At 36.9% G+C, this 18,882-nt stretch overlaps 1 protein-coding gene across 10 annotated transcripts in view; it reads left to right on the forward strand.

Moving 5' to 3' along the window:
• Window positions 1–18,882, forward strand: part of MATN2 (matrilin 2) — a 69,530-nt gene that overhangs the window by 17,322 nt on the left and 33,326 nt on the right. For all 10 annotated transcript variants that reach the window (XM_040546614.1, XM_040546605.1, XM_040546608.1 and 7 more), the window contains exons 3-6: window positions 4,084–4,653; window positions 8,306–8,428; window positions 12,863–12,985; window positions 17,743–17,865. In XM_040546614.1, coding sequence (XP_040402548.1) covers window positions 4,084–4,653; window positions 8,306–8,428; window positions 12,863–12,985; window positions 17,743–17,865 — 939 coding nt within the window. The remainder of the gene's footprint in view (window positions 1–4,083; window positions 4,654–8,305; window positions 8,429–12,862; window positions 12,986–17,742; window positions 17,866–18,882) is intronic.

The following is an 18,882-nucleotide window of genomic DNA, read 5'->3' on the forward strand; positions in this document are numbered from 1 at the left end:
AAAACCACAATTCTGGAACTTTAAGAAGAAATAATTGATACCATCAGGTTCATGCATTTTGCAACAAATTTGGTAAGAGTTGTACCAACGTTTGTAAAGAAAGAAGTTGTAAAGAAAGAAAGTTTTGTAAGAAGAAGTTTTGTAAAGAAAGAAAGGCAAGTAAGGTTGAGGGACAATGAAATAATAAAATGACAAAGAAAGAAATGAAATTTAGGAAGAAGTTTTATAATGTGCTAGCTGGGAGAATAGTCTTCTCCTGTTATTTAATTGAGTGAAGACTTCGGTTCTGTTATTCAGATAAAGATAAAAATCTAAAAATAAACCTTGTTGTTGCTGGCAATCTCACGCAATATGTAATTTTTGTATCTACATCATGGTAGAGTGAGCTAAGAAACAAACTATTGAATCTTAAAATTGTCACTAATGCATTGCCTGCTCAGGCAATAATTTGTCTATGATCTCATTTTTTCTTAGGTGATCTCATCTTTCCTTTTGCTTAAATTGTCTTAGTCTATAGCAAAAGTCTTCATGGAACTACAATTTACTTGTTATAAATTACTTTTTCAGTGTCTAAATATCTTAACACTGGTGTAGTATTTACCAAATGGAGTAATTAAGGAATTGTAAAGATGTAGGACAACAACAGAACATAAATAACTTCATTTTAAACAATCTTTTCAAGGGAGACAGCTTGCAAAAACTGTTGAAAAAAATTATCATCTAAAACTTGGATCCTTTGAGTGTGTTCATCTTGAATATCCCAAAATGGAAATGTTTGAGGATACCGATAAATTAAATAATGCCAAGGGACATTTTTGGGCATTGGGACTCCACCATTATTATTGTTAAATTTTTAGAGCTGTCTCTGGCCCATGTTGATTTGCACTCCCCAAGCAACTTCTGTGCCTGATGCAGAGGATATGGGGGGCAGGGACTATTCCCAGTAGGCAGTTTGCATGGAGCCACTCTGTTTTAGTGGGAAGGTGAATTTAATGCTTTGAATGTGGGGCAGCTGACCTCTGAGCTTAGTTTCGATTACTGAAAGTAACTCAATAAAATTTTCAGCTTTAGAAATATGAAGTACTCTTTTGAACTGTACTTTATGAATCTATCTCTAGTTGGAACCCAGCTGGATTCTTCCAGGGAGAACCAAAATGTCCTTGCATTGTTCATTTGGCGGAGGTGGCATCACAGTAACTGTCATTTTTAGAGAAACTGGGTATTGAGCAGAGGAGGAGAACGTGTTTACTCTTGACCTGACCTTTCCTTTCCTGGCCTTGCCTTGCCTTTGGATAATATATCTCACATTTTGAGGCCTTTTTTTTTTTTTTTTTAACTTCTGTGTTGGCAATACAAAAACTGTGCTGACTTAGATATAGGTTTCTGGATGAGTAGCTGTTCTCAATGAATGTGTCACTGCTCATAAGCATTGTAGAAGGGAGTTACTTTGTGGTTTGAAGACGTTTGCCAAACTTCTGAGAAAGTTCTCTGTTTAAACTTAAGAGCTGGTAGGAGGAAGAAGTTATAGTTTGCAGGGCAAGTGCAAAACCATGGAACTGCTTAAAGGGCATCACTGAAAGTTTATCTGAGGGGATGAGTGTTCAGATCTGTTAGCCATTACTGATTGCCGCTCAAAAATACCACCCAGAAAAATTGCCACCTCAAAATACCACCCAGCTGGAGTTTTGCTTAGTAAAAGGGTTATTCTTTATATTTCATGGAACCCAGCTGAATCAACATTAATAATTACAAGTTTGTTAAAAATCCCCAGAAGGCAAAGACTTTAATTTTTTTTATTTATTTATTTTGAAATGTTTGGCATTTCTATAGATAGAATTTTTCTATTGAAAGTGGTTTTGAAATATACTATATTACATTCTTCTGCATAACTAATGTAGCACAATGAGGGGTATTTCTGGTAGTACTATCTACTAATGCTCTCCAGGTTTCTTCCCACCAAGATTCATTCCTGACTTCAAAATCAGGAACTGAGTCTCTTCAGACTGGGATCTGAATCTATACATTCAAATTAAAAATCCACCCTGAAATTCAAAAAAATTCAACAGCAAGGCTTGTGTTTTGAAATAGCAGTCATTTTGCCCTCCTCTGTCATTTCCCTCATAGGCACACACACATTCTTGGCCTTCTTTCTGAATCTTTCTCTCCCCTTGCCCTGCTCCATCAAGTCTCATCTTAGTGTTACCTTTGTATTATAACTGTACTGGGATATCTCATATTAGTAAAAATAATAATTAGATATGGCATTGATCTACTAAGTCGGAAAACAGTTAATGTGTCAAGATATATGTATTCCATCAGAACTGGGATTTTTATTTTTCTGCTCAGTTTGGCTTGCATTCAACATGCTCCGATTTTGAAAGACTAAGCAACTCGAGCATATTCCTGCACTTATGAATAAAGCCACACTGTAGACTGCAGAGAAATAAATCCAAGCAGTCATTTTTATGTCATCAAAGAGCATTTTCATTCTGTGCCCACAAATGTTCTTGGTAATCTATGAAAGAGGCTTCTGAGCTAACAAGTGAGAATAGGCATCTTTCTCACCCCTTTCGTTGGCAGCGATACATGGTTAACATTCATCAGCAGTCACAATTGAGCTCGTGTAAAGGCTTGTGGAGAGGCAGATGTTGTTCCAATTGAGTCTTTGATTGGCCCACTTGTACTTGTGCTGTATGACACGGCCTTTAATTATACAATCAAATAACTACTTTTTCCACAGGGCATCTGCCTCACTCAGCACACAAGATGGGTAAGAGTGTTCTGGGAATTGAATTGGGTTTGGCAGGGAGGGACGCTCCTGGTTAAGAGCACCTCAGCTTAGTAAGGTGAGGATGCTACTGCAGTTTGGTGAGTTTTCTCACTTCCTGTAATCTTTCTATTAAACCTCAATTCATTTCATATCACCATCATCCCAGGAAGTCTTTTAAAGTCCTTTTAAATTTCTACCATACACAGCCTCCTGTGGCAAGGCTCATAGCTCACGTCCGTCTGCTTGCCATAAGCCTGCCATGTGCTGGCTTTCTGTATAGGAAAAGCCAGTGAACAGCCAGTCCTTATCCATTCTCATCCTGCAACTCGCATATGTCAGCAATGGATGCTGAGCAGAAGCCAGGGGGTGTACCCAGGGCCTTGGAAAGCTTGTAGCATGCCCAGAAGGGGCAGCCTTCATTTCTGCTGTTACCCACGATAGCTTCATCTGCCTCTCTGTGCAGTTATCATAGACATACCTTGTGGTATTTCAGCTTCAGTGGCTCTTGGAAAAAAAGGCTGTGTTGATGACTGAAACAGAAAATTTCAGGAAGTGTACGAGCGGTCTTTTTTCCAAGTCAAACGCCATTGTAGCAAACTGGATTTTGTCTCTGGTGCAGCCACAGAATTTCAGTGTGATGCTGAGCTAGTCCAATAGACTCGACTTTTCCCAGATGGCCATTAATTATGTGTTTGAAATCATGGGGTTTGATTTGCAGAAGTGCTGAGCACTCACAGCTGCAGTTGACGTCATTGAGAGCTGTACTTTGTACATGCAAATTGCTCCTTAGTGCCAAGTTCCCTGAAAAATCAGCCCCTTCACGTCTTGGATCAGTCACTCCAATTAACAGATGCTTTTGACCTGGATTTCTCTGTGTCTGTTTCTTTGTTTTTAACAAAGGACTAATACCACCTTGTGTCATCGGAGTGCTATCCCGTTAGGATTTCTCAGTTCTCAGGCACTACAACAGCAAGCATCGAAGTGCAGCCCACTACAATAATAACTATGTAATTCAGAGAGGGTTTCCATCCTGCATGGAGTATGAGGTCAAAGTCTCAACAGCGCCCGTTCTGAGCACTGATCTCATGAAAATAATATACTCATCAAGTAACAGGCAGCTACTGCTATTCACCAGAGACCAAATTCAGATTGCCCAAGTAGCTTTAGTTATGGCATCTCCTATTTTTTCCATATTTTGCCAACGCTTGTCAGGGTATTTGTTTAGACAGCATGTTTAGCTTGACCTGAAGTGTCAATCTGATCTGCATTTCAGAATTCTTGTAAAGAATTGTTGTTTTCATTTTGTCCTCTAGAAAATACTTGTAACAGAAAACGTCTGGATCTTGTCTTCATCATTGACAGTTCTCGTAGCGTACGTCCTTACGACTTTGAAAAAGTGAAGGAGTTCATTTTAACCATCTTGCAGTTCCTGGACATCAGTCCTGATGCCACCCGAGTGGGCCTGATTCAGTATGGCAGCACTGTCAAACATGAGTTCTCTCTGAAGACGTTCAGGAGGAAGCAGGAGATCGAGAGAGCAGTGAAGAGAATGATGCACCTGGCGACTGGCACCATGACTGGGCTGGCTATTCAGTACGCCGTCAACATCGCGTTTTCAGAGTCAGAAGGGGCTCGACCTCTGAGCCAGAACGTGCCTCGCATTATCATGATAGTGACAGATGGGCGACCGCAAGATCCAGTGGCAGAGATTGCTGCGAAAGCTCGCAACTCAGGAATCCTGATTTTTGCTGTTGGAGTGGGAAGAGTGGACATGAACACGCTGAAGTCCATTGGGAGTGAACCGCATGAAGAGCACGTATTTCTGGTTGCTAATTTCAGTCAGATTGAAACACTGACCTCCGCCTTCCAGACTAAAATTTGTGGTAAGGCTTTTGTACGTAGGTTTGAATGCATAGATGAAAAAAAAAAAAAAAAAGGAAAAAATAAAAGTCATGCATTTTCATTTTTTTGTCCTGTGGAAGCTATTCTCTTAGAATATATATGCTGAAAAAAAAGGGAGGGTAGCTAGACAACATTCAGAACAACAATCATACATATGGGGAAAAGCTAATTCTACTGCTACTTGCCACAAAATGTGATGTAATTCCTAACGGTCATAAGCAGCGAGGCAAACACACATATCATGATTTTCCTATTCGTTGCATAACAGCAGTTAGTTTACAATCCTCTGCTATTTGAGCATTAGATAAGTTGTTTCATCTATTGATTTTAACTGTGATTTCACTTAGTATTGAAGCTTCAAGCTGATAAACATTGGTTTTTGGTTATTACAAAAAAATCTGTGGAGTTCATGTTATTCCTCTTCCAAAGCTTATGTATTAATTATATACAAAGTTATCTCTGAGCATGCCTTGTCACTGGAAGTGAGAGACAGAGATATGATAAGATTTTTATTCCATCCATTTTAAATACAGAAATTTAGGAAAAACCTTTACCACGATATTATTCATTCATACCATAAAGTAAATAATATTTTAATAGGTGTTAATTTACAATAGAGAAATCACTTCCATCTGTAATTCCCTGATACAAAATTACCTTTTACAAATATTTTGGCATATATAATTAATTTTATTCTAATCTTTGTACTTAATATAATGGCATGAAATGGAGGCATTTTCAGCAGAGTCCAGGGAAAGAATGCATGGTGAGACTGAATGCTCACTCATCTCTTATGATGCCTTTGCCAGGAAAGAACTGAGGCTTATTGTCAGGATAGGCTGGAGAATTTTCCTTACTTGGTCTTTTCCAAAACTGTTTCAAAGAGCAATAGAGCTCCAGATGAACTGTATCAGCACAGAACATCATCACAGACATTCATCAGATAATAGATTTTTTCCTGTTTCTTCCTTGCCGTGGTATTAGCTGGCATAGTAAAATACATTTAAAAACCAAGAGAGAGTAAACTAAACACGGATTGAGAGTTTAAATGGAATGAACAGCAAATGCTACAAAACTCCATTTTATGGGATTTTTAATAGCATTTTAGAAATGAATCCAGTACAAGTACTACTTAATCTTTTTCTGACTAGGCAGTACCCAGTAAATGTATTAAAGTTTTATAGTTCATCTTTAATCCAAATACACGTGATCCTCAATAAAACCATCCCCCTGCAGATGGAGGAGTATGGAGGTGACAAGGATTGCTGCTGCCTCCTTTACTCAGTGAATGCCTCCACACCATTTGCTGTTTCAGGAGCTGAAGGTGAGATCCAAAAAAAAAAAACAAAAAAAAAACAGGAACTAAGGAACTAAACATCAGATAGGATCCTTAATGTCTTGTTGAGTGTGGGCTGTGAAGCAGCATTCAGCTGTCTAAATTTGAAGAGAGAATCTAAGCATCTCATAGCCTGGAACACCTAGGTTCGTCCCAGGAAATGGGGTTAGCTTTTAAAAGTTCTCCCTGCTGTGGACCTAGAGGGATTATCATTGTAGCTGAGTCAAACATCTGGACACCTTGCTTCTTTCCTAGAGCAATCAAGCCACCCCTCTCTGGTCAAGTCTCCCGGCACGCAGTCTCCTAGGCTTCATGCCTTGGGAAGAGAACTTGACTCCTGATTACTCTTTGGGTCTGGGTTGCCGTAGTGCCTGTGGGAATGTGCCTTCATGTTTCCCATGAAGATAAGAGAAGAACTTGGCCAAGTGATGAAGCTCAGTGGACAAAATAAAAAGTAAACTGAATTAACCACTGTTTCCCGTGGATAGCAGAGATGTCCCAGACCTTAGCAACTAAATTCTCAGAAGAATCCATTTAAGCTGACTGGGCTTCATCCCCTGCTAAGTCAGACTGCAGTTGCTGCCTCTGGCTCCTAAAGATTCAGTGGTGTCAGACATAGCAGTTGAGACCAGGGGATCCCGGGGGCCCCTTTTTATTTCCATGCAGCAAGGTAAAGGAGAAGGAAGCAGTATCCTGGGAAATCAGAGGTATGAGGAATGAGACAAGAGTTGGAAACTCAGAATGGAAATAGAAGAGGGGACAGAATCCAGGAATGGAGATGTAGAATGAATAAAAGAAGAGTGAGAAAGACACAGAAGTCAGGCTGGAGCCATCAGGAGCAAATAGTCTTTATTATTCTCCTGAAAAGTGGATAATGGTGTCATCCCCATTTCACACTGGAGGAATGGAGGCACAGAAACAGGGCTAAAACTATCAAGATCATCCACTAACTTTAAATCTTTGACTCAGTGCATTCAATGGTCTGATTTTCTAGAGCATTTAGCATTTTAACATAATAGAATATATGCTTCCTACATACCCTTCACTTGCAGCTGAGAGAGGTCCAGCAGCTTTGTATTTACACAGATAAAATACTTGAGGAATTTTGTTATGGCAGGATATGAAGAGTTCAAAAAAAGCTGATTGGGAGATTTGGCAATTGTGGTGGTTTGTATATTAGTAATAAATGCATAACTCTGGCAACCATTCCCAAGACTGGATACATAGCATGTATCTCAAAAAAAACACTTTTTTTTTTTTTCATAAGTTCCACACGTACCACATGTTATTTTTTAGGCTTCTGTTGTAGCTACTAGATTACCATTGAATATCTATTCCATAAATTTTGATGTTTGTCAACCTAGCACAATAAGGAGCACATCAATCCCCAACTGTTATTGAGCAGAATATATTATTTTCCTCACATTGTTCTCTGAGAAGTAATTCACCTGCTCATTATAGGAATGACATATGAGCAGTGCTCTAGCAGAAGGAAAACATCAGTGAGATTTAGTAATTCCCCAAGAAGTGCTGATATGGGGAAAAATAGTTAAGTAATGAATTTGACAGAATAGGCTCACTATTCTTTTTTTTTCTTCTTCTTCCTGTCTCAGTCTGTTGCATTTTACTAGTTGCTATTAGAGACATAAAATATAAACAGATAAAAAAATAGAGTCAGGAAGAGTTATACTCTAGCATGTAGCTCAGCTCAGCTCCTCCTTACCGAGTCTTGGAGATGCTTCACCTCATTATAGTCATACATTGCCCATACATTCCTCAAAATCAATAACTAAGCATGCAAGATTCTTCATTGAGTTGTTTTCCAGTCATTCTTCTTTAGTATTGTGCTGTGGGGTTATTTTCTTCATTCAGGAAATTAAATGTTCTCTAGAACAGTTTGTACTTAAGTTACACTTATTTTCTAAATTTGAATGTGGTAGGTTTGTTTCATTGTTTTCAGGGAACCACCAAGTAATTAGTGTTTCCAGATACTCTGTTGTAATTTTTTTGGTTTGTTTATATCTCCATTCCACATGTAATTTCTTGTCCAAAATCATGCCACCAACATCAGCTAGACAGCTAATATATAAATTCCTATTTTTGTTAGGAATAGACGTATAATACTGTTTGGTAAACCTACACTCAAATGTAAGCTTAAGCTTTCATTTTTGTGTTGACTGTTGAAATTTAATTTGAAATTTTTAAATGGCTTTGGTAAAGCTTTTTAAACCATATATTATTTAGTTGTGACAAGCAGTTAATAACCTCTTACTTTACCTCTTACTTTTTTCTTTCAGTTCCCCATATGTGCAGTATAGTTGAACATCGCTGTGATCACTTCTGCATAAACACCCCCGGCTCCTATGAATGCAGATGTAAACAAGGATACATCCTGAACGCTGACCAGAAAACTTGCAGCAGTATGTTATCTTTTTAACTTTTCTCTCTCGTGCTCCCAAAAAGCACTTAACATCCCATGCTGTTTGAGCTGGGCTCATAAAGAAGGACTGAGCTCAGTATGTAATTAATGCTAATCATTGCAAAGAGTCCAAAAATGTAAAGTTGTATTTCTTTTGCTTTTTTTTTTTTTTGTAAATGAAGTTTTCATAAGCCTTTACGAAATACATCAAGCTAATTTTTACACATGACTCTGCAGAAGTAAACTGTAACTACATGAAGTTGCTTTTGAAATTTATTGGTGCAATAAGATCAAGAATGAAACAACAGTCAAAGAAGGAACTGTTTCATCATCCCACATGAAGTGAGTCAAACTAATTTAAGATAGCAACCAATACTAAGTGGTACAGAAAGGTGGAATAACCCCCATACTAGAGAACTGGGAAATAACTTGTCATTCTGGAAAATTCTTCCTAACCTCTGCTTGAAGTCTAGCCTTAGGACCTTTACAAAAATAGTTTCAAAAGTCTTGCTTATGCTCTCATATTCTTCTTTAAAAAGATCAACTTTTTCAAGTTTAAGTAATTGGCTTTAACTATAGTTTATAGTAATGAACTGTACTTCAGTTTAATTCTGATCTTTGTAAGCAGTATTTCTTTTGTCCATTTTGACTTGCTTCCTAGTAATTAACAGCAGACTACATAAGATGGGTGTGACAAATTTATTTCTGTATCCACCATTATTTTAAAGCAATTGTGGGATACTGTTTTTTACCACTTAAGGAAAATGCACTTACAGTTTCTTACCCCACAACACTCCATGGATTCAAGCCAAATTTGCCAAACTGATTTTAGCCAGAAGAATAATTTTGGAAAACGTTTTTTCAAAAAGCTGGAGGAAACTGTCATGGTGAGAGCATAGTATGTCCCCATCATTGTAGATAATTTAGTAGTGAGGTGAAGCATGCAGGCTCAAATCCTGTTCTTGTGTTTGGAACTCATATGTTCAGCATCTTAAATAATCAGCTAGTTTGGGATTAGAGGTTTGTTTTTTTTTTTTTTTTTTTTTTTTTTTTTCTACCTTGTTTCGTGTTGTATTTTACATCAAATACTTAATGACCACTGAAACAATGGGAGTATGTTAGTATCTGGGAGGACTCTGCTGCTTGAAGATTAGAGTCCTTACATCTGCAACAGGACACAGTTTCAGTCAGAGCCTTAGCAAACAGAAATGGGGACAAAAGGATGTCAGCGCTGGAGTGATGTGGGCATTTTGCCAGTGTGTGGGAGCGTGTTCAGACCCCTTGAGCCCAATAGGACATTCCTTTTGAATTGTTCACCTCCCATGCTGTTGAGCTATGGGATGAGCTAGATTTAAGAATCTTTGTTTTCATTGCCTTTCTTACCAGCATCCCTTACTAAATGCAGACTTTGTCATATGCATGTGTGAATTATAGAGGAATGCTTAGTATTAAATTTAACACTTTATTCCAGGTTTTGTATCCTCAAGAAGAAGAAAAAAAAAATCAATCTGAAATATATTCTAATTATTACTTGGTTTAGCAGCTAAGCCAAGACAAGAACAGTGACAAGAACAACTTCTAACACAGCCTGTTCTCTATGCTTCTGCACATTTGTTGTAGCTCTCCCAAAAAGGGGTGGTCAGAATCCCAAATGAGGCCTCCAACTATGTAATCACATTTCAATAATATTCCCTAGCCTCTTCTTTCCTTTGTTTCCCTTTTAAAATGCTTCTCATGCAAAACTTTTGTATCCTATAAACCTTTCTTTTAAACCCTCCTTATGCCCTTGATTTTCTTGTATCAAAGAATTTTAAGGAAGAATTCTTCTGCTTTCAATTTTCTGGAATTTATTTTAAATACAAAATTTATCTTTTTGAATTTTCTCTTACACATTTTTTCCTATCTTCACCCCTAACGTCACTTTGGACAATTGAATTTCAAGAATAATACTGGGGAAAAAAAAAAGGAGAATCAATTAGATTTAAATAATGGAGAAAAATTGAGAATTTTAATTGTAAATATGAAAAAATATTTATTGTGTCTTCTGGTTTGTTGTGTTATATTTCCATAGTTTTTATCAGCCAGTAGTTCAGCTTTTGTTCATTGCACTGCTTCATGTTACAGATTAATTTCCAAGAGAGTTTTGGAATTGTGTGTGGTCTTCCTACTGGTGACCCGTGCACAGTAGCCCCCGATGTGTTGCTTTATACACTTTTTCAAATTCCAGTGCTTCATTACTTTACTTTTTTTTTTCTTTTCTTTTCTTTTTTTTAAGTTACGACTCAGTCTTACTTTACTTTTCCCTGGTTACCTATCGCACATGATATGTTTAACTATGTACTCGTTTTGAGTAGGTTTGAGTTTCCTAAATGTGGAAAGGACATGAGTCATTCAATGTGTTTGCAGCCTACTTCTAATGGATATTTTTCCATGCCACCAAACTATAAGCTAATTTCAACAATAGTGTACTGGACATCTAATATTGAGAACCATCAAACTGACCATAAATGTTCTAGGATGCTGCAGATCATTGACGAAGGAGGGAGATGATGTGGTAGCAGTCTACCAAGGTCAGACCATTACATCTGAAAAGTCCCCAGAGAGGTAACAGCATTGATGAGCGAAGGGGAACGAAGCTAGACAACCTGGAGAGCTTATTTCTAGAGGGAAGCTGGAGAATGGCGGTGGAAAAAACCCCAGTCTGTGACCATTTTAGTTACTTTCATTGGCTGCTGATTTTTCGCCCGTGCAAAGAGACAGCATGTTCCTCACTGGACCTCTAAGTAAAATAAATCTTCATTATATTTATGTTTAGTGCAGTACATGGTCAACATACAACAGATGTATTTATCTAACTTTTGGATGCACTTGTCAACTTGTTCATGAACAAATAGTTTCCTTCCATATACATTTTATCACTTGCTAAATTAAGCAACACATAAAAGATGAATGTTATGGAACTAAAGACATACTCCTTTCATTTTTCTGAACCTTTTTTTTTTTTTAAATGTTGTGAGAGTACATCATATCAGTATTCAGTTCTTAAAAGCCCTTAACCAAATGGCTTAAATCAGCAATGAATTAACAAGTTTGCTTCAGGTTGGAAAAGGTTGCACTTGTCTTTTGAATGGATGGTAGTTTTGTGCCATAATGCATTTCAGTGTTCCTTTGAAGGAGAAAAAAAATGCTATATTTGTGATTTGTTGCCTTCCACATGAAAATAAAAATAAATAAATAAATAAATAAAGAAAGCAACTCAGCTATCTTCCAAAACAAAGCCAGGAAAAAAAATATTCCTTTGTTCAACTTAAAATATTCTTTATTTATGTCATTTAGCTGGTTTTGCATTCATGCAAAGGATGGAAATCATTAACATGGTTTTACATCCATGCAAAGGATGAAAACCTACTATTGCTCCTTTTACCAACTCTCATCTAAATTGTCTAGAGAAGAGTGGTTGTGTCAGATAATGTCTGTTCTGTACTCATTACACTGTTCGTGTAATTTAATCTCTTTCATTCTTCTCTAGATATACTCAAATCTTATACTAATACACAGAGTAGTACAAAAGAGCAAATGTGGCTGAAAAAAATTATTTGTAGAGTTTATATTGGAACAAGAGAGTTAAACAACTGTTTATGCTGTTCATCATGCCGCATGATATGAAGCAGAGCACTATAAAAGAAAATTCATATTTGCTTGGCTAGTTTCCTTAAATGTGTTCCAAAAGCCTTTTTTTGCAGCTGTAAATGATAATTATGTGTTGAGCAGTCTCCGGGCCCGATCCTGAACAACATAAAGTACTCTGTTTTCCAGAGGTTTCACTGGTGAAACTTGGGGTTCTCAGAAAGCTTCAGTCTATTGTAAAGAAAGCCAAATGTGCTTTGTTAGACCAGGAACTGAACTGACCTCATTTGCTGTAGAAATTTTTCCCAAGAGATTTTTTGCTTGGGAGGGGTAACTTGCTATGGTATGTTGCACAAAACTGAAAAATGATAAAACTCAGAAATGAAAGGCTTTTGGTGCCCCATTTTCTTTTTCTTTCCTTTTCTATCCTCATCATAATTTATTAGGGTTGATTGTACACAAAATTAAAAATAATAAAAAAGACACAAATACAAAAAATATTAAAAAAAGAGAAGTACACCCATTAAATGTTTCAGAGAAATATTCAGTCAAGTAAATCCACTAGGCACCAGTGTCCCAGTAATTGTTGTTGCCTTCAGCTGAAGGAATGAACTCCTCAGCTTTGAGTGGTTGTTGTTGCTGTTATAAAAGTTTCACTATGTGACAGAATATCAGCATGTTCTGTTTTGAAATGAGCTCAACTCTAAAGAGCTGTTCAAAGATTTCTGAAATTTATTTCCAATATGCAGTCTACCTGTACAATATGGAAGGGCAAAGAACTTCATATTCGTGCAATTATGTCTTGTAGCTCAGGACCTCTGTGCTGTGGAGAAACATGCCTGTGAGCAGATTTGTGTGAACACGCCTGGGTCTTACGTCTGTCAGTGTTATGAAGGGTATGAACTTGATGCAAATGGAAAGAATTGCATTGGTGAGTATGAGTTTAGCAATCCGCTTTTATCTTTTGACACAAATCAAAGGAAAATTAAATGTAAATTAATGTCCAGTTTGGCCATAAACAATGATGACAAAGCTGTCTTCTTCCACATGGGTGGTAGATAAGGAAAAATGTATATTGACATGTTTGTAGGCCCTTATGACTGGGAAAAATTGTTCCAATGAATTTCACACAGAAAAATAACATTGCTATCTTGAAACTAAGCATCTAGTGTTTTATTTTAGAGCCATTCAGGTGGCCAGCATGGTACTGGCATGTTATATATGGCCATTCAAAAACAAAAAAAAAGCAGACAAACTTGGTAGTTCCTTTTCAGGCAGAAATTAGACAAAGACAATGTGAAAGTGGACAAATTATTACCATTTCTCACTTGGTTTTATGGTTATGCCAAGAGAACTTTCAAACTCTTTGAAAGGATGGCTTTAAGGAGTGGTTGGTCCCCATTAAAAGAACCCATCCAATACGTGTCTTTAATTTTTACTATGGGTAGTACAGAAGCAAACATCAGGTCTAAGAGCTCAAAACAGCAAGCATGGAAATACAGTACAAAAAATTTTGGACAAAAAACATACTTCCTTTTCTATTAGCATATAAGTATCTCACTTTTTACTTCTTTTCCGTTTATACACAGTAAATATTTTTAATATAATTGTGGTACATTAGGCTATTGCCCTTCTCATAAATGTTTCATCCCATACTACATTTCAGGAAAATATTGTCTTCTGTAATCCACCACAAACATAACCTGTCTCTTATTACCTTCACAGTTACTACGTTGCAGAATAATCCTATTTTGAGGTGCAAAGTAGATGACAGTTTATGGAACTGGGCAATCTGTTTATAGTTTCACAGGGGGCACACAAATGAGGTTTTGAGGTTTTTTAGACTTGGAATAATAAATGCATTTTTAAAGAACATTGACTCTGTACTTCTCTCCAGAAATGTTTACTGTACATGTAGCCTCATGATCCTCATAGGATTGTTTACAGTTCTTAACATAATTTAGCATCAACATAATCTGGGCACTAACATATCCCTTTAAGAACCTGCTTTCTGAAGTTGAATTGTTTTGAAAATGCAGCTAATAATGGTTGCTCAGGCAAGAAGGCCTTTTAAATGATTATAGCCCAAATTTCTACATCTAACACTCCACAGGATTTCATCCAGTAACCTTAGCCTAATCCTCATGTCCTTCACCTGTGTCAAGGTCAGACTTTTCTCTGCTATTGATGTGACTATATCATTGAAAGAAAAAATCCATGACTTCTCTTAGCAGGTTTTTGTATCCCTAATTCTTTTTTACCATATATTTAATCTGAGATATTCATACTTATTGTCGTCAGCTGTTATTGCTATTTTGTTACGTTCTCTTCCTCATTTCTGAAGGGCTAATTTCTCTAGTTAAGAATCTAAGGCAATGCTAACTGCTTTATTAATGCACCTGTCAGCCAGTTACCTGGATGGCAATAATTAAATAAAAGCTCACAATCAGCAGCTTACAATGCATTCATTTAAAGTGACCATTGAATAGTGAAGTAGTCTGAGTGTTTGCAACACACTGTTTATGAAAAAATTTACAGATTAAACAATATTTGAAGCTATCTATTCAGTGATAATTATGGTTAGCAAAGCGCTACCATTTTGCCTTTTTAAACAGCTTTTCGTGTTAACTGTCTGCCTTTCATATGAACAAAATCCTGCCAGTTATAAGTTTGGTGGCAATGAGCCCTTCTTTCTACATTATGCTGCTGAACACACAGCCCTCTCAATCTTGGTCCCACTCTCCCCATCTTCTTGGTGTTGCTGGCCGTGGTGTCTTCTCTTCCCTGGCACTGTTGCTGAGCTGTCTCCATACTGCTGCAGCTGTTGGGCGTGGGCTCTTTTCTTCTGGCAGTGATTTGGCTGCTGGCACCTGTCTGCAATCCTGGCACTGCTGCATTTTTTGGCTGTTTTCTAGGTTTTAACAAGTCTTCCATGAGTCTTCTTTTCTCCTACTCCACACTGTTTTTCATTCTCCTTATGCCTTTACTTACTTTGCCACATTTTCTTCCTAGGCTTTCTTCTACCCTTCTCCTTAATTTAATTAATTCTCCTAAAAAAAAAATGAAAAAATATATAAACGTCACAGTAGTAAAACAGCAATATTAGAGAAAGGTAACCTGTGCTGCTCACAGATCGGAGAGGGCAACCTGAGCACCTAGGGTGTGAAACTGGTAACTAGATGTAAAAGATAGCTCTCATCACTTAGCAACTAATTCCAAGCAAGAAAAACATGGTGGAACAAAAATAGGGAGATAACAACTGAATTCATTGCTTGCTTGCTTAAAAATATCATTAATTCAGAATTAATTAGAAAAGTTTCATATTGAAATAGGCATGGGCTAAAATTAAGAGTTCACATTCTGGTGTCTATCCCGCGACTCTTGTGACAATAAGGAAGTATAAAAATAATAAAACTTAACAAAAATGAGGAAAATATTATTTTGCTTTGGTCTTATACAGATGTTATGCACTTTCTGCAGGATTGCAGTGCTTCAGTATAAGAAATGTAGATTTATAATTCTTTTCAGTCTTTTCAGGAAGATTTAAGTCCTCCAGCAACTTACTTGCTGATTGACATGCTGTTGACAATTTTCCCATCTAAGCAAGTACCACCAAAATGAAACGTGAAGCTGAAAGTGAAATTAAATTCTAGGTGGATTACTAATGCCAGTCTGCAAGGATAAGCCTGCATGGAATAAGGGACTGGGGGAGGGAGTGGAAATAAATAATACGTATCTCCAAAAGCAACTGTCAAGAGAATACTCTGACTTCCTAACTGTCAGTGGAAAGGCTTTATTTAAATTGATATGCTCATTATTGGTAGAGGCCAACAGACCTACTTCTATGAGTAAGAGGTTCCCAGAATTAATATATATGAAGCAAAGCAAGCATGGTAAATTCAGTGTCTTGTATGAATTATTTATTTTGAGGTGTTTCTTTTTAATCCTTTTTTGCCCACAGTACATTAGCAGCTGCATAGACCTAAGAAGGCACAGTCCTTCCCTGGAAGAGATTGTCATCTGAAAGTGCTTGAGGCGATAGTTACTCAGATGTTGATAATAAAGCATTCTAAGACCTGTTGAACCATTCAGATGTCTCTCAACTTCATAATAATTAGTTGGGCAGTTACAGATGTTGTGGTAAAAGTGCTTGTTCATTAAGGTTTAAATGCAGAGGAGGAGGTGACTTTATGGAGGGATTTAAATAGGCTATTTCCCAGGTATGGTGCTGTATAGAAAGAAATTGTATGTTCTTTCACTTATTTATTACTGTGTCTTTTAAAACACTTGAAAATGTGTATGTGGTTAGAATTAATTTAAGGGGAAAGCTGACTAATTACATGACACATTATATCCTTGAAATATATATTCAGCAAATACATTTTTATATGAAGCTATTCAGTATGGAAACAGGAATGTACTTGCCAGGAAAATGGTCTCACATGGTAGACAGTAAGTAATCTAATTTGACTCCATTCAACACATTTATTCCTAAGAATAAATCTTCCTAAAGAAGCTCTTTCAAGGTCACTAAATGGATTATCTGCTTTCCTGACCAGACTTTGACTAAATATCTTAGCACACCTGAGTGTGCATTATTTGCAAAGGGAAGGCTATTAAAGAAAAAAACTGTTTTCATTAAAACAAACTTACAGCCTCTTAAAACAGTTTGGGAGTATCCACAATATACAGCAATAAAAAAATTAGTCAGTTGGCAAAGAGGGGGAAGCTGTCTCATTAAACGTCTGTGAAGCTGGGCATATTGCTCTCTTCTGCAGAAAGAATTAGGTGAACTTGCCTAATGTGGGCCTGGAAGCTTTTGGGGGTCAGAACACCTGCCTTGTGACTTGTCTTTGATTTCTTCTAAGGCTTTACGTGTAAAGAAACAGCTCAAACTGCAAAGAAATAATATAATTTATTTTACTCCTTTAGCACTTTTAAATGGGCTCGTCTGAGTAAACTCTAAAGTGTTATAGTATCACCCTTTTGGCAATCTATCTTGCAAATATGGATTTGTGTAATAGGTGACCAGACTTATGAAATACGTGACTAGACTAACTATGATGTTTGATTTCTCTCACACAAAAGGCATTATATAAGTGAAATATCAGTGGTGAAAATCACCTGAAGCGTCAGACTTTGTAGCTGCACCTGATTTGTACAGGATGATTTTGGACCAAGGTAGAGGGGATAAATGTATCATGACAGTCTTCAGTGTAGGAGGTATTGCCATAGGTCTCCTATGTATTCAGGCTACTGGAACTAGTCTTGATAACTAGTATAGCTAATATTTTAAGGAAAAGTAGAACAATTCCAGGACTGGATTTGGAGAGACAGAAGACAAAACTAAATCAAACAAACTTTGCTTTGCCCTGGTCTCTGAACAGAGTTGCTGACTGAGTCATGGTTTCCAGATCGGAGAAAACGCTTTGAGAAGTTTCCTGACAATAAGGGAGCTGATAAATGTTCAAAGGATAGGAGAAACAATCTGGGACTCAAATGAATCTGATGTACCAACTGGTAATTAAAGTATACTGCTTTTTGCAGAAAGGTTGTTCAGGAGAAAAATGATGTCAGTTTTTCCTTTATTTCTTGTAGTTACTGTGTATAACTAGTACCATAATCTCTATGTGTAATAGTTCTAATTTTGTTTTTCTGATTATATACGTTGCTCTTGTTCTTTTTCAGTTGTAGACTACTGTGCTGTGGATAACCAGGGTTGCCAACATGAATGTGTTAACACTGAGGACTCTTATTACTGTAGATGCTACCCAGGGTTCATTTTAAATCCAGACAAAAGAACTTGCAGAAGTAAGTAGTGATAAGCTTTAATTATGCACAGTATGTACTCTTTCTGTCCAGTTCTCAGCAGTAATTCTCCCACTGTTCCTGGGAACACTGAATAATATGTTAGGTATAGAAAATGTTGGAGTGCCCTTGAATCCAAAGGTCATAAAAGCAATGAAAGTTGTTTTTGGAGGTAGTTTGGATTTTAGGGAGAGAGAGTAGGTAGAGGGGCCCCTTCTATAAACAGGAAGCATTTAACATGAGACCAGGCTCCTTTTTCAATAGTAAAAGCCAAAAGCTTTGTCTTGCATATTCTCTTTGATTATCCATATATTTCATTCAGAATATCATCTCCCTAGTTGGATAAACAAACAGGTCTGTACAAGATGATTTATAATCATCTTGGTTTGTAAGACAAGCTAAAATTAAACAGAGTGAGTAGTTCCACAATCAGAGAAAACATTGCAGCCTATTTTGCTATGGATTTTCCTCAATAGAGAGTTCTTTGATACTTGTGCCAAATCTCTGGGAAAATTAGTAGCCTCTATAAAACTTCCATGTTTCCACCAGCTTATAATAACTTCAGAGGTTTCCTTGTTTGTCAAACTTGATTGACACTGGACTAACAAGTTCAAAAGTTACCAGAGCTGGGGGGGATATAAAGCGGAAGAGAACTAATAGACCAGAAAATACTCTTGCTAAAGCTTCCCTTAATTGGGAAAATAAGCTAAAACCTCTGTAGTATGTAATGTCATAACTCACTTCAGGAAATGTGAAGGGAAAACTTTAATGTATACTCCTGGTTACCTTTTTTCATAAATGCAGACCTTGGTAATGAAACTTTAGTGTTGCAGCTCTAAGCTGACAAAACCCTTTAGTTTTTAGCAAAGTGAAACTACTGATGCCATTGATGAATATAATCCATACTGTCTAATAAAGTGAACAAACATTATTTCTGTAGCACTGTATTTCTGTTTTTTTTTTTTTTTTTAAAAAGGCTTGGGGGCATTTCAACATTTAGTGAAAGAGATGAAGTTAACC

Source organism: Cygnus olor, chromosome 2, assembly GCF_009769625.2.
Source record: "Cygnus olor isolate bCygOlo1 chromosome 2, bCygOlo1.pri.v2, whole genome shotgun sequence".
NCBI classification, from domain to species: Eukaryota; Metazoa; Chordata; class Aves; order Anseriformes; family Anatidae; genus Cygnus; species Cygnus olor.